The sequence below is a fragment of the Xylocopa sonorina genome, chromosome 9 (assembly GCF_050948175.1).
Source record: "Xylocopa sonorina isolate GNS202 chromosome 9, iyXylSono1_principal, whole genome shotgun sequence".
Taxonomy (NCBI): domain Eukaryota; kingdom Metazoa; phylum Arthropoda; class Insecta; order Hymenoptera; family Apidae; genus Xylocopa; species Xylocopa sonorina.
The window spans coordinates 5,002,752-5,025,056 of record NC_135201.1 but is presented as its reverse complement, the minus strand read 5'-3'; the positions used below and the strand labels follow the sequence as shown (position 1 = coordinate 5,025,056).

General features: G+C 44.2%; 2 protein-coding genes across 3 annotated transcripts; one reads left to right on the top strand and one right to left on the bottom strand.

The window, feature by feature from the left end:
• Window positions 1–2,103: 2,103 nt before the first annotated feature.
• LOC143426861 (solute carrier family 2, facilitated glucose transporter member 10) lies at window positions 2,104–5,603 on the bottom strand. Of its 2 annotated transcripts, none has more exons than XM_076900558.1 (6): window positions 5,352–5,603; window positions 4,079–4,483; window positions 3,313–3,870; window positions 2,894–3,231; window positions 2,434–2,662; window positions 2,104–2,354 (listed from the first exon to the last, which is right to left on the bottom strand). In XM_076900558.1, the coding sequence occupies exons 2-6, from the start codon at window positions 4,422–4,424 to the stop codon at window positions 2,107–2,109; spliced, it is 1,719 nt and encodes a 572-aa protein (XP_076756673.1). In that variant the 5' UTR covers window positions 4,425–4,483; window positions 5,352–5,603; the 3' UTR covers window positions 2,104–2,106. The 2 variants fall into 2 exon arrangements, with proteins under 2 accessions (XP_076756673.1, XP_076756672.1); XM_076900557.1 differs by lacking the exon at window positions 5,352–5,603 and adding an exon at window positions 4,710–4,969.
• On the top strand, window positions 5,229–21,086 carry LOC143426862 (uncharacterized). The gene is made up of 13 exons (XM_076900559.1): window positions 5,229–5,443; window positions 6,567–6,847; window positions 7,458–7,562; window positions 7,641–7,863; window positions 7,950–8,073; window positions 8,160–8,247; window positions 8,323–8,478; window positions 8,567–8,727; window positions 8,845–8,919; window positions 10,263–10,405; window positions 11,152–12,160; window positions 12,206–14,753; window positions 14,859–21,086. Exons 2-13 carry the CDS (start codon window positions 6,662–6,664, stop codon window positions 19,968–19,970), a joined length of 9,930 nt encoding a protein of 3,309 aa, XP_076756674.1. The 5' UTR covers window positions 5,229–5,443; window positions 6,567–6,661; the 3' UTR covers window positions 19,971–21,086.
• Window positions 21,087–22,305: the final 1,219 nt, after the last annotated feature.

Below are 22,305 nucleotides of genomic sequence, written 5' to 3'. Positions count from 1 at the left end.
AGAGAAGTTGCCGTGAATATCCGAACGAGTGTACTAAATGTTAATACTTGAAGACATCTATACGTAAAACGCATATTTACTTGTCAAATAAAAAAGTGCTACGTATATCTATTACGAATTCGCAAATATTATATGTACTTCCATACTTAAATCTCTAAGCTATCCATTTTGGTGAACGTAAGTTAATCTGTTCATACACTATAAAATATCTAGCTTATTACCTGTCGTCCAATATTCGATTTTGGATAAACTGTTTCTTTAAATTACTCTTTCATAACGAATGCGTTATATACGATGATTAAAGAGATACGTGAATGAATTCTTACCAAATATAAACGAGATTCTTTTTTACGCTTCTGTGATATGTTCTCTCATAATCGGCAGTTAAACAAATTTTGTTATCTATATTACTTACATATAATATTTCTTGAACACAATACTGTACAAAGATATTATAAGAGCTTAGTATGCGTTTGTTTAAGTTGATAATCAATCCGAAATTGGATAAAATTATCAATATTTAAAATACTTTTGTAAACATATCGGGATTACACTTAATTAATGAGTTATCCCGAAAGTTACCATGATTTTTTTTAACCATTCACTTTCAAAGATCACCATGTGCCTGTGTATTGCTGAAGTTCTCTTTTCAAATAACTTTCGACGATTATGTAAGAACGTTAAATGGTTTTGACCCCAGTGACATTTGTGATTAATAAGGGATATTCGCCATAATATGCTGGTATTTGTCAAAATTATATTAAAATCATTGAATTTTTCTCAATTATACATGTACACTTGTAAATTTATTATTTACTGAATTTAAGTTTCACGCACATAGATGTATTCACTTCTGCCAAAAACCTATAGTTTTGAAACAAGGATCTATTGCATGCAAACTATTATTATTTTTAATATTATTTAAATAATACCACATATAATAAATTAATTTTTACATAAGATGCTACAACATGATCTACGTCAATATCATCAATATGGTAACATATAAAAGAATACTTAATCGTGTTTCTCGAGTGGTATTATTTCCTATAAAGTGACGTATTTTTTATAATTAAGAAAAAAATACATAATATAGGTATGATACTCTACGTGTCTGTTATTATACATACTTTCTAAATATTAATTAATTCTTTTACGCATTTGGCTTAGTATCTTTTTATATTTTTCGTTTAGTTATTTAAATAATCTTCAATTAAATAGAAAATTGATATTTTGGATTTATAAATTTTAAGAAAGCAACATATTGGTTTCATTTTGTCTACAATGGATAATGGCTGCAGATTAATTATTATCAGATCCATGATTAAAGAATTGACTGTTTTTTCCTCATTTTAGCCTCTGAAAGAAGAAATATGTTTAGAACCTGCTTTAATAATCCTTGTGTACGATCTAATCATAAATCGTTAATTGGAATTACAATAGAAATACGATATACCTTCGTGAAGACATCCGTTTTGAGTATCATTTTTCTTACTGTCACTGTTTTTGACAGTATGCATCCTCACATACTTAATTTTTATAGTACATTTATCATATTTTAATCTTTTATTACATATATTGTACTCAACAACATAATTTTTTGGTTTGAAATAATATTCCCAAATCCAAGAAAGTTTAGGTATGTTTAAGGAGAATTACTACTAGTGATCTACAACAATGGCAATACTGACGTTTGTGCATTACGACTAGCTTTGATCAAATAAATAAAATTAGAGTCGTCAATCGCTTCCGGTTATAGTAATAAACTTAAATGAAATTACAGTCTTTTAAATGTTAAAGTATATATAAGTACGTATTCGAATCATGTAGGTACTTGCTCCAGGATTTATAACCAGTTTGTACAGTCCGAGTACTTTATAAGTACATACAAATTGATCACCTTTTTATGAGTAGTAATCAAATTTTATGAAGTGCACTTTTTGTTTTATATCTGATTTCATTTTGCGAGTACATGTTGAATTTGATTCCATCATTACTCTCGTGATCTTGGTGTTCGATATTCGATCAAAATGAACGGTTAAGAAAAAGAAAAAAAAACGGAAACTTTCAGGATGATTTAACATTTCAATAATCAGGATTTCATTTTCAAATTAAAGTACTTTCTCCGTTAGTTACATTTTCGTCATATCTTTTTATCCATCGAATATGACAGATGAGCGGTAAGCTACGCAAATTATTACATATACGAGTACCAAGTGGAATTCTCCGTAATTCTTGTGCAATCTGATGCAAAGTCTTGCCTTTCGTCTCAGGAATAAATAAAAAAACGTAAAATATTGTAACTAAACACATGAAACTATAAAACAAATATGATCCGGCTAACGTTAATGATTCTGAAAGAAGAATAATTATATATTTACCGAATAATGTATATTGTTTATCGGACACATAAAAAAATTAGAAAAGACTTACTGATCATAGCACTAACGGATTCTGTGGCAATCAGATGCGTTATCCATATCACGATGGAAACAAAGCTGATACATTTACCTCGTACAGATGCGGGGAAGACTTCTGTAAGATTCAAAAGTGGTACCGGTCCAAGTCCTAAAGCGTACGCTGCTTCGTACACGAGCAAAGTTATTACCGCCAAAATACGTAAACCGCCAGTGAGACCATCAGAAACAGCGATATTTTGTGTCTGTAATAAAAAAAATATATGATTAGTTAAATTTTGTTAGCGTCGTTAAATGCAACGGACAAATAACATGCACACAATTATCACTGTTCTGGCTTTTCGAATCGAAGTCTTTTTAGAATAATTATCCTAACGTTAAGGATTGTAGCTTTATGAAGCGTGGAACGACACCATTCGTTCGACAGTGATAAATGTGTCCCTGTGTAAGCTTCAAATCTTTGAAGTAATATATACTTCGCAAGAAGCTTTAATTTGCGTCCATGTTTCCGGGCTAGGTGCGATTATGGCTAACGGAGTCGGTAATAAAGGAAATGGCGGCGGTGATCCGGTAGGCATAATTTGAACTTCTTCATTATGATGATTCTTGCAGTGATTATTTACAACATCTAAATTGTCATCGCTCCTGTCTATCGTCGCGAGCAAAGACAACAATGATATTGTTGTCATGCAGATAGTCGCCGATGTGATTAGGGCTGTTCGACGTCCACATCTCTCTACTATGATTAAAGATAACATCGTACTGAAAACCTTTACGATACCAAGCGATATTAAAGCCGTGACTTCTGCAACGTCTGTAAGATGAATAAAATAAAAAGAGTACTTACTCGTGTAAAGAAAAAAGGAAAACGAAATTATATATTTCTAACACGTACTGGAACAAATTCCTAATAATGCGAATAACCTTGGCGCATAGTACAGAACTTGCCGTTTCCCGGTACCTTGTTGTAGCATTAGTAAGAAAGCCATAATCGTTAAAGTTTCAAAAATCGTATACCAAGCCTTAGCCTTTTTAGATGATGTCTTTGGAACGTTTGCCACTCTTTTATAGAGCAAGAATGGCGGAGATCGTTGAAGAAATATAATGGTCACGATACAAGCGGCTAAAGCGGGTACAGCTGTTATACCAATAGAAAATCTCCACTGGTAATCTATATTCTTAATGGCAGCAGCAATAACAGAAACCAAGAATCCGGTAGCAGTGCCCAATTGATACAACATTATATTATATCCGCGTTTACTTGAGTCAGATACTTCCGCCATATATATGCAGTGAGCTACTGCCGAGACAGATCCGGAAAATCCGCAAATTATTCGTGCGACAAGTAACAAAATATAATGATTCGCCAATGCTGATAACGTGGCACCGAAAGTTAGAAAGACTAGAGTAGATATCATTGTCCAACGCCGGCCAAACGAATCAACAAGGAAACCTGTAAAATATCACGATGTTACTTTCCAGACAGTAAATTATAAAATATTATTTATTTTTTAATTTTTATCTTGGTTTAACACGTTGACTGCCACAGTAGTTTTGGGGATTCCAATCTAAGATGCTAGTAGCAATATAGCAAGTAAATAAACTACGAGTTATCTTGTAGTTGGCAGTCAATGTGTAAGTCCAAATTTATCTGCACATACCACCAGTTAAACCACCAATAAGAGCTCCAATGAACCAAATGCTTATAACAAAATCCTTCTCAAAGCAATTCAAGTTAAATTCATGTTTAATAAGAGGAGCCATAGGTTTTGCGATACTCATATCGCACCCAAAAGCAATGCCTGCTAAAATTGCTACCGTAGAAACAAAAATACTTTCATTTCCTGACGTTAATGGCGTCAAATTACTATTCTCTTTTGGAAGAGGTTTCCTTAAATTTTTCGGCGGCAAACATTGATAATCGTCATTTGGTACTTTACTTATCGATGTTTCGATAGTTTTGTTGGCATTGTTTAACAATATCGCTGTGTCCTCCTCGTCCGACATTGTTGTTCAAAGCTTGTGCAAGTATATACAAATTACATGTAAAGGATCGTTCTTATATCCTGAAACATAAATATTGCGCAAAACTATGAATAAACAAAGAATTTAATTTTCATATTAATTTCAAGATCGTTTAATTACAATCGATACACGAATGTACGATTAGTGATCATTTTGAAGCATTTTATATTTGACAAAAAGATTATTAGAAACTATTATTAGAATTGCTCTTCCAGAGTTAGATCGCAAAGTAGTATTACATAAAAACGATGTCAATACGATACTCACTAGTCAGCTGAAACAAAAGTAGGAAAAACGTTAATGTTTACTTTTGTTTATTTGACATTTGCGGTTCAGAACTGTATGTGGACATGAGAATTGACAGTTCTCATGACAGTTTACGTACCGAGCGCCATCTTACGAAGCGTTCGGAACAAGAAGATCCAACTGTGCGCAAAAGCAGGGCACAGCTTCACTTTCCCTTTCAGAGTACATCCTATCTATCGTAGATACGAATAAGGGGAAGGTAAATACGAAGAAACGTATCGAGTCGAGGGAGGATTCTAATTGTTTTCTCTATTCAATTGCTAAAGTATCCTAGTAAAAACCAGGGAAGCATTTTTTTCGAGCGATTTAAGTTCTCGAATTTTCTCGTGGATGTCGCTGTTCGTATCTTTTCGTGTGGCTCCGCCCTTGGAGTGCATCGCGCGCTACGCGAGCAACCCGAGTAGTAGTTAGTTGCCTATCGGACACGAGTCGTCGAAGGTATATTTCGAAAAATCGAGCCTCCTCTTTTCGTGAATACGGACCGTTGCGTTGATACGCGTTACCCGTATGTGTTGGTTTATCAATGAATAATCCCACTGCTTGTCGCATGCTGAGAACCACTGACGTTTCGTATAATTTATGCCAAGGCGGAGACGTACTTACGCTCCATAGGTGTGTGATGTGGTTCAATTCGGCGACTTCCTCGATCGTTGCTCGGAGTTATCTAGGAATCGCTCGTGATATCTCAGCTCGAGGTAGTAGTAGCGGGGTAAACGACTCGTTAACACGACGAGTATCGCGAAGACGAATCCACGACGGGAGTGCCGGTATATGACTGTTTAGTGATCAATGAACTTTGCGTTTATGTATGTTGGGGCGTGCTGCCACTGGGTACTTATTAAGCCGGCAGATGTTACACGTACGACAATTAGTGGAACATTTTCTATTATTTCCTAATTAACTTGAATTCATTTTGACCCCGTAAACGACCCCAGGCCCCGCCTTTTTCTATTCGATCTTGGCTGTCTCTCTCGTACTTAAGATATGCCTTCACCACGGCCCTTAAATTTCTTTGATCTTCCCTTTAAGACGATTCGTCGGTTCATTCGATCTTCGCAACTGAAACTCGCTGTCCTCTATTGGGAATTTAATTGCGTAATTACTATCGGCTAAACGATAGTTGCCGATATCAATGTTCAGTTGAATTTCAAGTTTATTCATTGATCGACAAATGAACAGTATCAACCCTTTCGGCTGCAGCCAATCTCTTAATGCATTCCATTAGCATTGTTCGGTTAGTAGTGTAATCGGTACAATCAGTCTTGACGTAACATCGCCAAGCCTTCTCGTTACGATACTCCAGAAGTGGATCGTCGAACGATAAGTAACACTTTGCACGTAATATCGTTATGAATGATGTAAACAAACGTACGTAATTGTCTTTTTTTTTTTTTATTTTTTTTTTGTTTTAATTATACAACACGAAACACAGCTTCAACAATTACGTCTTATGTATTTTTTAATTATTCGCTTTCAATATTCGCGGATACATTTTTCATGTCTTAATTGTCGCTGGTAAAATTTTGTTTATTCTTTTGGGAATTCGATGAAATTAAATGTAATATTTACGAGTGTGCGTGCAAGCGTGAGCGCGCGTATGTGTCCGTGTGTTTTCGCCAGATATATGTATGTAAATAGATACATTTCAGCTAGGCCAGCAGAATAAGTGCAGAAATTCGTATATTGTTTGTGTGCAAATGCTTTCTGTCTAACCTTTATATCGCATGTTGTTAAACTGGCGACCCAGAGTATATAACATAAAAAGATCAGTTTTTAATTCCTTTTATCAGCGCGAGTGTATTTAACGTTTTGTTACAGATGACAATGTAATGTAAGCGTGCGTTAATTAAATTTTCCATAAGGAAACACACGACACCGATAGTCGGTCTACAGTCTTCAGTAGACGACTAAAAATGAACGACATAGAAAGTATAAGCATGAAGGGCAGCGGAGGATCCAAGATGCCTCATAGTCATTCGACTCCGGCAGGTGTCGATGGAGGTAGTAGGACTCCTCCCGCGACACCTAGAAAGGCTGGAAAAATGCTTGCTGTTCGTGTACAGATGTTGGATGATACGATTACAATGTTTCAAGTACAGGTAATTTTTCTAACTGCTTTATGTGGAGAATGTCTATCATTTATCGATGTGAATTAGTCCTGGAAGTTCAGAGTAATAGGATTAAAAATTGGATATAAAATGATAAACTCTTATAAATTTATAACTGCAGTTTTTATTTATCAATCCAAGCTGTGTTAATAGAATTAATTTTAAAACGGAATGTACTCGACTATATTTCTGCAATAACATATGTAACGAATATAAATAAACATGAAACTAATTTCTAAGAAGAAATGAGAAGAAGAAACTTTACCTTTAAACATATATAAATTGTCATCTTTTAACATGTTTATTTTGCAATACCACATTATTGTATGCTGTCTAAAGTGTTTACTGTATCTTGTCTACGCATATGATACTCTTAAATGAACAACTGGAGCACATAATTGGTGGTACTATATTGCATGAAGTAGATGTATTGATGTATTGATTATTCATAAAACTTATATGTGGCATCTAAAATGTGTATTCATTTATCTTAGAGAGCAATTTACTTTGCAATAACTGTGCCCAAACATGATTAAATATTAGAAATTATTTGCAACAATATAGTTAGACTAGTATTATTCAGAGTGCATTCTGATTTTAGGCAAAAGCCTTGGGCAGAGTATTGTTTGATCAAGTTTGCAAACAGCTGCATCTCTTGGAGGCTGATTATTTTGGCCTGGAGTATCAGGAACCTAATGGAACGAAAGTAAGGAACCGATCTATATGGATAAAAAAATAGTGCATGCGCGCAATTCTGATATTTACTAATAATATTCAATTACAGTATTGGTTGGATTTAGAGAAACCAGTTTGTAGACAAGTTGGATTATCATTAATAGATCCTCTATTGAGATTCTGTGTTAAGTTTTATACTCCTGATCCAGCACAATTGGAAGAAGAGTTCACAAGATATTTATTTTGCCTTCAAATTAAACGAGATCTAGCTCAAGGTTTACTACAATGCAATGATAACACTGCAGCCTTGATGGCCAGCTACATAGTTCAGGGTAATAACAATTTAGTCATTCGTACGATTAACTACTAGAAACAAAAGGTTTTAGAACTTTTTGCGGCAAATGGTTAATTATTTTAGCCGAGTGTGGAGATTATGTGATAGAAGATTATCCGGATCATACGTATTTGTCAACATACAAATTTGTGCCTCACCAGGATCAGGAACTAGAGCGTCGCATTATGGAGAATCATAAGAAACACGCGTAAGATGTTTATCGATTAATTTTGTTCGAAATAAATTTTGTTCAAGTTAAAATGATTGTACGAGGATAATGCGTTTTTTAAACAGAGGTCAGTCACCGGCAGAAGCGGATTTGAATTTGCTAGAAACAGCACGCCGTTGTGAATTGTACGGGATGAAAATGCATCCGGCGAAAGTGAGTGCAAACGACATAGATTTAATTTCACAGGGTTGGTACAGAATCATCGTTATGTTTCATTTCTTACCGAAGGATCACGAGGCTGTACCGTTAAATTTGGCAGTGGCGCATATGGGAATAGTAGTCTTTCAAAATTTCACCAAGATTAATACATTCAGTTGGGCAAAGATTAGGAAGATCAGCTTCAAAAGGAAACGATTTTTAATCAAACTCCATCCAGAAGGTTACGTAAGTATATACACGAATGTTATCGGAAAGTTATAATAAATTTGAAGAATTGCGTTTTATAATTGATTGCTTCGCACGATGATTGCAGGGTTATTACAAAGATACCGTGGAATTCTTTTTCGAAGGACGTAACGAATGTAAAAATTTCTGGAAGAAATGCGTGGAGAATCATGGATTTTTCCGTTGCTCGGTGGTGAAACGCGTGGTACGGCAGAAAACCCGAGTTCTTAGTCGTGGCTCGTCATTTAGGTAAGTTAGTTCGCAGTAAAAACGTCTCACGTTGCACGACATGTATGTATACGCTGTAACAGTAACGCTTTTAAAGCTACTTAATGACATTCTCCAATGTTATGGTTCATCTATTAGGTACAGCGGAAAGACTCAGAAGCAAATCGTGGAATTCGTACGGGATAATTACGTAAAGAGGCAGACGTTTCAAAGGTAAGTTCAATTAGAAGCGATGAAATATTGTCGTTTAATGATTGAACGAACTCTTGGATATACCAGTAATGTGTAGATAGTGCATGCGTACCGTTATGTACTGTCCCCCTTTAATGCTGGTTTTACACCGTTGAGATATATTTTAATTAACGAGCGCACTGATCTTTGCGTGGGTAAGACGGGAGGTGGCACGGTCTTGCTTTTGCCGGGACATTAATTGGTATTTATCATGTAGAATGAAACATTTTACTCTGTTCGTTTTGTCATCCGTGTGTCAGTGTTGCCTGTTCGGACAGGGGTGGCGGGGAGTCAGGCTCACCATCAGGCACGATAACCCGAATGATCAATGTAACCCTCTTTTTGATAGTATGGTCACTAATTCTCGTCGTTGTAACACCTAATGACATACACCGCAAAGTTATCATACTTCACTGTCCCCGACTGAATTTTGTTACCAATCAGATATTCATCCATAGCAGTAGCCTACTCTATAATATAGAGAAATAGATTACTTTCTTTCCAATAATTTCATCCTTGTACATACGTTGTTACCAGGCGTGTACACGATACTTGATCACGCGGCGTCAATTTTAAATCGGAACTAACGTCACTTCTAATGCGCTATTAGAGCGGGAATAGCATTGTGACTCACCGATAGATTCATTAACGTTTGCGTGCACATTTCTATCGAAAAAATAACCGCGTGTGCGAGATACGAGCATGCGAAGATAACTTAGCGAGCTGTTTTGATGATCGAAAATTCGCTAGATGATACATTGTCCGTGCGAGAGTATAATTAGTTTATCACGGTCATTAAATTTTAAATTGGTTGGAAAACTGTAAGCACCAGATACGTAGAGAGGAAACGAGAAAATATATTTAGGGGATAACGAGGGGGGTCTTCTAACGAGTTCTAAATGACACATTAATTCTCGTACGATTGCCTGCTAACATATTATTATCACTTTGACGTGTACTCTGTCCATTGAACATGTAACGTACTCTATTATCGTTTTGAGGGCATAATTGATTATTTGATCGTGATACTAGTCGCTGTTTAATGGTAGCTAGCGTCGTGAATCGGGAGCAATGTTATTTGCGAAATGTGAAATTTAATGAATGATAGAGAGAGAAAGAGAGAGAGAGAGAGAGATTGGGAAAGAGAAAGAAAAACCCTTGAAACGATAACGGTTCATCAAATAAGTTAGCGAAAAGAAAACTACCATCTTACGAAAGATGGTAGCGAAGCGGAAGAGGATGTAAAAGACATAAGTTAGTTCTGAGCAGGCTTGGCATTTGGTAGGCTAAGTCTGATGCTGAACTTGACTCTCTCTTGCTCGCAGGTCCAATTCGTTCCGGCAGACTAGCGGTGGTAGGGCATTGCAGGGCTTGGAGGGGGGAGGCTATCGTGGGGCCACTCCAAGCAGCTCCCTTATGGGCAGCTCCAGCATCTCTGCCCACCCCCTCCTGCCCCTCGGCGATCCTGGTATGTACCATGACCGACACCAACCTCCACGAGAAACGCTTTCTTTTTCATACCCCCGCTCTTTGCCTCTATTGCGTTCTTTTCTTTTTTTTCTTTTCTTTTTTCTTTTTTTTTGTATTTGCGTTCTTTTTTCATTTCGATCAGTTTTTCTTTATCTATGTCTATTTCTTCTCCCCTCTTTCGTTGTACCGATTATTTTGCTCTCATTCATGGTTACGTTCGTTCTCTAGCGTTACTTTTCATTTCGGAGTATCGTACATAAAAGTATCGTAAGAGTAGAGAGTAGTAGAGTTAGCGTATTGCCAATATAGAACGTTTTTTATGAACGAATGTCTGAAGTTTATCGGCCTGTTTGTTCGTATATCGTCGGAAAGAGAGCGAAAGAAAGAACTATGTGTCTGAAAAACGCTGCCGCACCGGAAAACGCAACGTCAGCGTTACAGATACGACGGGAGAGAAAGATCTTGCAGCGATCGATTTAATGTCGAGAGGTTTCAAGATCTTTCGAGCCGTGACGATCGAATCGAAGGAAACGAGAAGAAAGAAAACCATAAGAATTATTACCGGGGAAGAGGGACGGTGACAACGGTGGGGATGAAAGAGAGAACAGTGGGGCAGATCGTAAAATAAGAAAAAGAAAAGAAAAAAACGAGGGGAGAGAGTGAAAGTAGAGATTTGCGAGCGAGAATAGGCGAGGAGAGCGAGTAAAAGAAAAAATTGATAGTTAACAAAAGAATGAATTTCAGCACTGGAAACCCCAGCTCTGTCTCTATCATGCGGCTCGATGACACTGGATTCTCCGACGACTGTGACGAGTGTCTCGATGGGAGGGACGATTCACCGTCGCGAAGACATAGCTACGTCGTTTCGGACACTTACCTCCATCGACGTCCATTCCCCGGCCACACCCAGCCAGGTCCCAGCACCGCGGCCGATGCTTGTTGCCAGCCAGCAGCGGATTTCATCAACAGGTCGTATCAGCCCCTCTAACAGCAGTCCTCCTGAATTCCCACCACCGCGACCTATGCCCAGACATCCCTGGCAACGATCGGCCAGTTGCCGCGAATTGTACGCTTCGAGCTTCGAGGATTCAGGGAAAGCGCGATCGAAGGACGATAAACAGCCGTCCGGTGATCCTAATTTGGACGCGTTCCGTTTACCATCCCAGGGCGAGCTAGACAATCCCGTAACGCGATACGACGAGAGCAATCGATCGTATAGCGCTGCTAGCTCGAAACTGCCCTCCCTAGATCATGACTCGGTGCCGGAGCGCGTCTATAGCAGTTCCTATCCGGGGACATCGTCGCTATCCACTGAATCTGGCCACGAGGAGTCCGGCCCGGCGGGAGATCTGTCGCACGACGATCTCTCCCACGATTCCTACGAGTTGTTGGAACGCGAGCACGAATTTGAGTATCCGGAATCGTATTCGAGCCCGCGTGACGACGATGACGACGAGAACGAGCCGATGACGGATCGTAGCGACGAAGGGATCGAGCACGAGATGTTCCAAATGGACTCCGAGACCGATTCCTTCGTCAAGCACCGCTCGATCAAGTCCACGGACAAACAGCAATTCAAATCCGTGCTCGCGGACCTCAAGAACGCCAGGACGAAGTCCATAGATCGGTACTCAGCCGTGCCCGCGAAACCGGACGGTGATTATATCACCGTCGAATCTCGCATACAACGGTCCAGCACACAGATCGAACGAAAATTCGAGACGCGACACGCTAATTCTATAGAACAACAGCCGCAACAACAACCACAACAACAGCAGCAGCAGCAACAACAACAGAGTAAACTTTCGCTTCCGCATCAGGACTCCGCGAGAAAAGATCCGGTCGTGTTACAAGTCCAGAAACAGAAAATGTCCGTGCTTAACGAGCTGAAAAACTTCAAACCCAAGTATAAGATCACACACGTAGACTCGGAGATTTTACGGGACGAGGGTATCATGCGTCCGAAGTCTCGTATAGACGACGATTTGAGTCCGGTAGATTCGACTGGTAAGACGATCGTTGATCAAAGAGGTAGGACGGTTAGAGCGCGTAGCATAGCTAGCCTGGAGGATCATATATCGCGCGCGTACGTAGAAACGGGTAGCTTAGGACGAGGTCACAAGGCTGTTGCTGCTGTTAGCGGTGCTGTTAGGGACAGGAAGTCGAGTCGCGAGAGTGATGCGAAGCTCGAGAAAACGTTGGCCAAGTTGCAAGATAAGGATCGTAGAAGCGTGGATCGGGAAGAACGGAAACGCGTCGAGAGGGATTATTCGCGGGAGTATAATAAAAAGATGGAGAAGAGCGACTCGCGGGAACGTCGGTCGATCGAGCGATTGGACTCGCGGGATCGCAAGTCGGAAGGACATGGACGACGTAGCGTTGACCGGATAGACGTCAGAGAGCTGCGAAGGAGCATCGAGAGGCTGGACGTAAGGGAGAGGAGTTACGAGCGGCTCGACTCGAAGGAGAGATCGTTTCGTTACGGCGATCCTTACGAGCTACGCGGGAAGAGCGTCGATCGTTTGGATTCGCAGGGGCTGCGCGGTAGCACGGAGTACCTGAACCGAAGCCCGAAAGAGAGGACCGGGCATCGATATTCCGAGCTGAAGGTGCGTCGAGAGAGAAGCGTGGAGCGGTTGGATTCGAAGGAGAAGAGGAGGAGTCCGAGTAGTCGAAGTAGCACGATCGACTACAATCAGAGGCATACGTTGGAGCGATTCGATTCTGGAAACAAAAGTCCGTTCGATCGAACCGCGGCGCGGGAACACCGCGGCAAGAGCGTCGAGAGGTTGGATTCGCAGGAAAAGCCGACCTTCGATTTCGACCCCGTGACGATCGAACGGTTGAAATCGTTGGAAAAGACCAGCAACGGTGTTCCAAAGGATAAAGCGTACGAGAGGAAAACGGAAACGCGAAGCGTCGATCGGAAAAGCTTCGAGAAGTCGGACTCGCGCGAGCGGAGGCACGTCGATCGACTGGAGTCGCGCGAACGGAAACACTTGGACCGGTACGATTCGAGAGCCGGTGGCAGTCTCGAGCGAATCGAACCTGAAATTTACAATTGGAGGAGGAGCAGCGTGGAGAAGATCGAGTACAAGGAGTCGAAGAAGAATAAGGGGCGAACGGAGAGAGGCAAGTCGGAGGAGAAGCCACGCGAGAGGGACGATTGGAGAAGCTTGGAGAAGGCGCGCAAAGACGAGGAGAAGCGCGAGCGGGAACGTCAAGCGAGGCTCTCGGTTGAGTCGAGAACGGACACGGTGATTGGTGTACCGATGGAGATGGAAAATTTCAAGCCAAAAGCTATGTTTACAGAGTACGAGCCGAAGATCGTCGGTGGCGTGGTGTTGGGCTTCGACGATACGATACCAGGGCACACGCCAGTTGAACGTACCAAGAGTGACCCGAACCCGGCGCGACAGAGGCTGGGCTCGAACAGCAAACGGCACATCTTGATGCACCAAAAGTCCATAGATTTAACGCCCGCAGACTCCGGCGACGAGGACGTGTTGTCGGACAGCGCAGCATTGCAGAAGACGAACATCGAAATACCGTACACGCTATATAAACGGCACGTGATGAACGGTACAGCTTCCGACGAGAAATCAGAGTCCGACAGCGGTAAAACGGTATCGAAGAAAGCCACCGTCACCAGAGACTTGCCCAAGTTACCGTTGAAGATGATCACGGACATTTCCTGTTTCGACCTGTCCAAGTTGTCCTCGATAGACAAATCCAGCACTAAGCTGTCGCCAGACAAACCGAAGAGCACATCGATCACTCCTACAAGACCGAAGTCGATACTCTCAAGCCCGTCCGACAAGCCAAAGAGCATCCTGAGCCCAACGTCGAAGTTATCGCCGACCGATGCGAAAAATGTAGTTTGCAGTTTCTCCCCAACGAACAGAAGTCCATCCAAGGCGGGCTCGAAGGCTCCGTCGCCTGACAAACAGTCCCTCAAGTCCGCGTCGTTCGACAAGGGCGTGAGATCGTCGAGCATCGATAAGAAATCGTCGAAACTGTCGCCGATTGAACCGAACGTTACCATCGTCTCGCCGATCGAGAAACGGTCGCCCAAAGTGTCGCCCACGGATCCGAACGTGACGATCGTCTCTGTAATACAGAAGAAACGGTCTCCGTCTGAGCCGTCGAAGGGCTTTGGGATCGTGCAAAGGTCGCTGGACTCGAAGACGAAGCCTTTGAATTTTGCCGACGTAGTCGGCATGGAGATGAAGATGAAGCTCGAACGCAAAGCTAAGTCCGAGGTAGAGAAGGACAATCTGAAGACGCCAGACGACAGTCTGGAGAAGCAAGATAGTATAGAGAAGATACCGTTACCAGAAATTCCTGTGCCGATCGTGGCTGGCGCTGAGAAAGAGGCGGATGGACCTCCACCCGTGGAAGAGGTCGACAAGAGGGTGCTCGAGGATGAAATTGTTATCCCAGATGGGAAGCAGAAGCAAGAAGAGGCGAAGGAGGAAGAAGAACAAGAACGGAAACAAGAACAGGTAGTGAAAGAATCGCAACAAGAAGGGGAAAAGGAGAAGGAACAGAGAGTTACTGCGAGCGTTGGCGCAGTTTCGGAGAAGCCCAAAGTTCCTGAGAAACCAAAGACTCTGGAGAAGCCAAGCATCCCGGAGAAAACGAAGCGCATCTTGGAAAAGATCGAGATGAAGTTCTCCGAAGCGAAAATCACCAAACCGAAGATCATCGATACCGGTTTCGACGATTTCGTGGACCCAGTCGCCGATCTGCCTTTGGACGAAGTGCCCGTGAAGCCCGCGTTAGAGCTGGACAGCCTTAAAGTTCCTGAATTCGTTCCTTTCATGTCGAGGCCGCACGGCGAGCCGCTGCGTTCGAAATCGTTATCGTTGGCGGAGGAGAAGGCGCCGATCGATACGTTACTCTCACCAGAGGTCGAGAACAAACACTTCGTGCCGGACGTGTCGCCTAAAAGGGCGAAGAAGGCGAAGCCGGAAACGAAGAAGGACTTTAAGAAACAGTCCAAGTCGCTGGAAGGTGACAAGCCTCCGCCGTTAAAGAAATCCGCGTCGAAGGAATCAAGAGCGCCTACGCCTAGCTCGAAAATCGACAAATCCAAGTTGAAACTAGGAGAGATGCCTCAAGAGATCATCATAATCGATTCAACGGACGTGGCCCCGGAAGTGAGCATCGTTCAGAAGGGTAGATCCAAGTCTATCACTCGTTTACCCGAGAAAGCGTATTCGACGTCGACGTCGAAAGAGGAGAAGGAGGAGACGAAGGGTACCCGGGCGAAGTCTGCTTCGGTTGACGACGACTTGATCAAGTTAGCAGCGAGCGTGAAAACGGAGAAGACGAGGCCAAAGTCGCTAGGCATTTCGAAGAGTCTGGGTAGCAACGCGGAGAGAAAGGATTCCACGGAGAAGATATCACCGAAGAGAACAATCACGGCGAAGGCTGGCTCGAAATCGGAGGCGAAGTCGTCGTCGGAATTGAGGTCGCCCACGTCGTCGAAGGAGGCGCTGCCCAAGGGGCAAGAGTCTAAAGTGTTACGTGCGAGAACCGAGTCGAGAACGGATACGGACACCGAGGAACAGATCAAGGATGCGAGAACGATCGAGGAACGTGCTGCGGAGAAGAAGAGCTCCGTTCCGCAAGATCTAACCGCGCAATCGCCGGTAGTGTTGCGCAAACCGGGACAAACGCCGGTCCTCTTCGCTCGTGCTCGTCTAGGTTTCTCGGAGGGAAGCGGAATAGGCGCGTTGCAGAGGCAGGGCGCGACTCAGTCACCGACCTCGCAGAGACGAGCCAAGTCGTTGGACGCACCGGTAATCGCGGTGCACAAACTGCCGCCTGCGAACGCGTTCTCCAGCAAGGATGACACTGTGGACGTGTCGGAAAATCCGGAGGAGCAAGAGGCGCAGGAAAGCATGGCGGAAGCACCTATTGGCGGTATCGTATCCGCCGTCGTTCCGATAAAGCCGCAGTCGATTCAGATAGAAGCATCGCCCAACCACAGGTCCGATAGTACCGATCATACCACCATACCGGAGATCTTTACGGATTCTCTGTCTGTAACTGAAACTTCTGCTCAGTATTTAGAATCACCATTGACGGAGTGCAACGAGATCACGGCAAGCGCAGAGTTAATTCCGTACGAGAAGGACGCGGAGCAATTGGAAGCGAATGGTAAAGAACAAAAGACGATGCTGGAGTCAGTGAAAGTGGACGAGAGGACGAAATTCATCGACCAGAGTTCTGTGGAGTCTGGCGCCGAACAGGAGATCGCGTTTGAAAAAGCTGTTAGGGCAGAGAAGATTGATTTACTGAGCGTCACTAAGACTATCGAGGGATCCGCCTCGGTGGATACCAAACCGCGACCAAGCACTGCGATCGAGTCTGTTTCGCCTACGAGGGAACGCAGTATGGTCACCAGTGATACGATCAGAAAAGCGGTGGAAGCTGAAATCCGTGTCTACACAACGGAGATCGAGGAGAGAGAAGTACAGCGAGTTCAGTTGTTGGAGGATTTGAAAAAATCGATGGAGAGAGACGACCTTCCCGATGTGACGGTGACCGCTGTACCCTCCACCGTTCGAGACGATGGCGAGACGAGCTCCTTCCCCAGACCCATCGACTTTGACGACGGTCAAAACATGGTGAAATCGCCGATACAAATTTCGATCGAAGAGTGCTCCGACGACGACGGTGACGCGGGAGACGAGGATGAATGCGAAATGGAAGGCGAGATGATTCACATTCAGGACGATCAAGAGGAGGATCGTGAGATGCAAGAACAAGAGGGTGAAGACAATCGTCCGTTGGACTCCGGGGATACCAGCGAAGACACGCTGGACGCGTTAGACACGCAGGTTCACATGAGAGGTGTAGACAGTGAGTTAAGTTCGCCGGATTATGGTATCGATAAAATGGACGAGAAAACTTTAGTGGAAGTGGAGTTGACGCCAGAGTACTTGGAGATGAGGAAAGAGGACGAGGAGGACGCGGAGGAGTTACCAAAGGACGAGGAACCCGTGGAAGAGACGACAAAGGATTCACCAGTGGACGAGACCGCGAATGTGGATCGTTTGTCGATCGAGAAAAAGCTTAGGTTGAGCAGCGAACGTTCGAGGAGTGAGGAAACTACTACGTGGACACCGGACCGCGAGGATCCAGAGTCCAGTTCTTGTTCCATAGCTCGCCCGCTCGGTATCGGACAAATTCAGCCTATAGTAGATCGTCGCGAAATCGCAACGATCAAGGACACGCGTGCAGCGAGTTCTTTGGAGGACGAGAATAACGGCGGTTCTCAGCCAGGTTTCAGGTCCGAATTGAGTTCTACTTGGAAATCTTTCCCCCTGGAAAGTTCCGGAAGTTCGAGCACCGAGGACGGTTGGCCAGGACAGGATGAGAACAATGCCGTGCAGTCTCAATCGGAGGACAGTAACGGACAAAACGAGGATAGCTTTCAAGAGGACCTTACCGATTTTCCTGGCAGTTTCATTTATCCAATAGGACCAGATATCTTAACCAGCTGTGGAACGTTCGCACTGACCCGAACCCTCTCGAGGATATCCGAAAGGTCTACTACCTCGGAACAAGACAAGAGCGACTTGGAGGACTCGTTTAAGCCGAGCTCGAGGTCTCCAAGTTTGGACGACGAGTCGTTAATATCGAGCGATCATCAGCTTTCACTGTCATCCGATCCACCATCGGGTACGCCTCTTCCCTCGATTTCCGACGATCGACGTACCTCTTCCGAGTTACCAGATATACCGATAGACGTGGTAAATGGCCAAGAAGAAGAGGGGAAATCGCCCAAGTCAGCTAAATCCAAGTTACAGGAACAAGGCTCGGAAGAGTGGCCGTCGCCGCCTAGTTCCCCCGTGTTCGAGCCACCTATGGTTAGTCACGTGGAGACCTTTTACATGGAAATCAAGCCTGAGGAAGCGATCAAGGTTACCGTGACGGACAGCACCGAGACGCCTGAACAAGTTGAACAAGACAGCGACTCCAGCGATGAGAATCGAACCCTGCACGACGATCTGCACTCGACGTTACTCGAGGATGGTCACAGTTCCACCTCTGCGACCACCGTCGACGGCACCGTAAAGATAGTGGTTAAACCGAAATCGAATTCTCACGTGACGGGTTCTTCGCACAGCGAGGACACATCGATGGGTCTTTCAATGTCCGAGTGGTCGAGCTCGAATAACACCGTGCGTCAATTCTGTCAGTATTCAGGCACCAAATCGGACGACAATTCGTTGGCAGAGCTCGGTGCCTCCATCTCGGATTGGTCAGGCAGCACGACAGTGGTACCTCAGCAGCATTACTCCCCTCTGACGGTCGAGAAAAGCCAGAGCGACACGACTACCTCCGAGAAAAGCGTGACCAGTATGAGGCCGAATTCCAAGTGCAAAACAACGGAGGGTCCTGTTGTTCCACCCCCGCCGCCGTTACCACCGCCGCCTTCCATTTGCGAAAGTATGGATCGACGTTCGCCGTTCGACGAGAACTATCCGATGCCCGTGGACAGAGAGCAGCCGTCGATCAGTCGGACGACCAGAGACGAACAGCTGGACGAGGCAAGGAGATTCATCGAGAGCCAATTCGACGAGCAACGTCGGCTGGTGTCGCGACGCTCCGAGGAAGAACAGCAGTCGTCCCGGTCGTCGTACACCAATATCTCACCGCCTCGAATTACATTGCAGAACGAGTTCGACGAGCCTATCGACGACGAGTTCCGACTGATATCGGACGACGGTGACGAGCTGCTTCCGATCCTGAAGGAGGAGGAGGAGCTCGACGAGGTGGTAGCGTTGATGCGTCTGAAGGAGGACGAGGAGGATCGACTGTACGACAACGTGCCAGCGATGAAGTACTCGAGTGGTGATCAGATACGAATGGAGGTGGGCAGAGGTGATAGTTCCGAGGACATGCACGAAAAGTACGCGGATTTGGCGCTTGGCACCCGGCCAGGGGACGATGACTGGTCGTTCGAGGAAGAAAGAGAAGAGGCGGTCGTCGAAAAGGAGAAGGCCGCGAGTAGATCGTCGTCCAGGTTCGAACGGGGTTTCTCCGAGCCCATGGAAACAGCCAGGTATCACGAGACAAGATCGACAGAGCGACCCGTACTAGTGCCTATCAGGGCGAAATCGACGCCGTATTACTCGACGACAAGCTTGAGCGGCGAGTCGACCACGTCCAGTCCTCCTATGCAAATCAGATCGCAGATTCGAACGAAAACGATGCCTTACTCTCTAAGCAGAAGCCCCCAGAGCGAAGGCGACACGTCCTCCAGCATGGACAGTCCTGTTCAAACACCCGTTCACGGCTCGTCGATCCCGGTTCGTCGAAGACGCCGGGAACATCTCAAGAGGCGGCACAGGGTGGTGGTCGACCTCGAGGTGAAGGACGGTCAGATCGTTTCGAGTACCGACTCGAGCTTCGACGTGGCTACCATCCCGCCTCCTCTGCTGGCCCAACGTCCGAGTCCCGACGTCGACGACGACGAGGACGAGGACGACGACGAGTATTCGGAGACGAAGAACGAGCAGGAAAGTCGACGACAGCAACGTTGACAGGACTGGCGCCTCGACACCTCTTAACTCTTTCGTCGCAACGTCCTCCCGCGTTTCCACCCGTGACGAATGGAAACGCGGTAACGGAGCTACTGCAGAGGGCGTGCTGACGAAGCTGTCTGTGTGAAAGGGAACGACGAAGACACGATCGAAGAAAGTGAATCGATGCGATGGGTTTCCTTGATCCGATCTTAATCGGATTAGAAGAGATCAAAAGAGAATAAGATATCGCGCAAACAATCTAGTCTAATCAATCTGTCGCGTATAAGAGTAATTAGTACGTTTGTTACGCGTTTTAGAAATTCGATTTAATTTGATACAATATATATCGTTACCGCGTGGGAGCTTTTCGACCCGTAAACGAATCTTTGATTCTATCGTACTTAAAAAAAAAATGGTATCTTACCGTGTGTAATGGGAAACGTCGACGAACTCGAATACGAAGTGGAACGAAGCTACACCTACTAACGATAATTAGCTTAGGGAATACAATAATATACGGATAAGCGTCGGGTAACGGTCAAGGGGCGATACGTATGAAATACGTTTCGGGATTAATTAGGATCGTTGCGATTGCGGATTTCATTTCCGGATAGAAATAATTCTCGATAGAGGCGGGTGGTTTTAAGAAGAGGGCTGCGAGGGAAAACCGGGTGACGATGCTATTCCAATATAGAACGACAATCATTGTTGGCGGCGAGGTGGCATCGTCGATGGAAACAGGCGAGACGGACAACGGGTGGTAGATAAACGGCGGTGGAATTGTCTCTTTTGGTTCGAGAATTGAATCTTCGATCGTAGTTTAGTTTATGTCTCGTTTTAGGACGAAAGACAAGTTGCTCAACGTAGATACTTATAAAAAAAAGATGTTTATCGCGTACTTTCGTTGATGTATACGTAAATACGCGCGTATATCGTATGGAATTGCGATTCACGGTGCGAGTGGGTAAGAAACGGGACGCGCGGAATATCGCGGTAGGCTCAACGATCCGCAACTGTTCGTCTCTTCGGTTTTGCCTCTCGACGCAAACGACTGCCTACGGTTTGGAGCACGATCGAACGGTCAAGATCTGTCGTGTCGTGTTGGTCGTTGTCACGAATAAATTAACGCGAACAGCGTGTCGTCTCCCGTTTCAGTTTCTCGATAACGACGCAATCGGCTCGTTCAAGGTTTCGATGATGGCAATGGCAAAGGGTGAAGGTGTTAGGTCGTTGAATTTCTCTTGGTGTCAATTAATAACAACGTTGCGTCGATGAAAGTGTGTCGTTCTATTTAAAATATACCGGAGAACCTTGAAATCCGAAGGACCGCGTGCTCTTGACGTTGTTTATCGTCGCGGAATTTTATGGTGGCTGCTTCTTTTCGCATCGTGTCGTAAAGCAAAATCGAACGATACAGTACGGTGATTCGAGGAAACTCCAATTCCTTGGGACAATTAATTCGGTTCCTTCTGATGTACAGTGGTCGACGAGAAGTATCGATACGCGTCAATTCATATTTTTAACCCTTTAACTGTGGGTACTTCTAAAGAGAGGTGGAATGAGAATAAGTATGTACATCCTAATTTTCTATCACTGAAGTGATATTCTATTTTAAAAGAGTATTTTTTATTGTATTTATTTTAGTGGTATGTAAGTCACAGCCGCTATTTGATATTAGCGAAAATTAACACGTTCGTACACCACACCTGCCTCTGGCTAGAATTTTAGTATCTCGTTTATAAATCTCACCCACGGTTAACGGGTTAAAGGAGATGGTTCTCGGTCGACTTTTACATTTCATGTCTACGGTACCTACTAAAATTTTCTAGTCGTATGAAAGTACTAGTAGAAAATAGGAAATTTAATCTAATTAAGTGAATTCTCACGAGTATCTGAATGTTAAAAGTAAATACGACGGCGTGCCGATGCGTACTTCTCGTAGCCGCTGTACATCATGCCAACTAAATGGTACCGCACCAATTCCCCTACTGTACGCGACGTTCGAGCGGTATATTTTCTTTTAACACGATCAAAGGGCGAACGTGAATCGACGCGGATTTCTATGCGTTTTCAACTCGGTTATCGTTCCGCCGTGACGGGAGAGACTCGGGTTTTAACGAGCACGATATTCCGCGTGCGAGGGCGGGGGCGTACCCGAGTACGTGGATCGGCTGATGCTAAATTTGTAGAATCGATCGATATTAATATAATGGAGAGTGCGAGAAAAATGCCGGGTGTAAATAAATACCCCGTAGCAAAGCCGGGTTAACGCGGTATTAACGCGTGACGTTACGCCGAGCGTAAAGGCGACGACGTAAAAATAATATCGCCGCTCGTCGCGATGTTGCTGCGA

Coding starts and splice junctions, on each gene's coding strand:
- LOC143426861 (XM_076900558.1), bottom strand. CDS start 4,424: ATGTCGGACGAGGAGGACACAGCGATATTGTTAAACAATGCCAACAAA. Junction 3,232..3,312: donor ATTATTAGGAATTTGTTCCA/GTACGTGTTAGA, acceptor TTCATCTTACAG/ACGTTGCAGAAGTCACGGCT. Junction 2,355..2,433: donor ATCCGTTAGTGCTATGATCA/GTAAGTCTTTTC, acceptor TTCTTCTTTCAG/AATCATTAACGTTAGCCGGA.
- LOC143426862 (XM_076900559.1), top strand. CDS start 6,662: ATGAACGACATAGAAAGTATAAGCATGAAGGGCAGCGGAGGATCCAAG. Junction 8,920..10,262: donor AAGAGGCAGACGTTTCAAAG/GTAAGTTCAATT, acceptor TCTTGCTCGCAG/GTCCAATTCGTTCCGGCAGA. Junction 14,754..14,858: donor TACCGTTACCAGAAATTCCT/GTGCCGATCGTG, acceptor CCAGATGGGAAG/CAGAAGCAAGAAGAGGCGAA.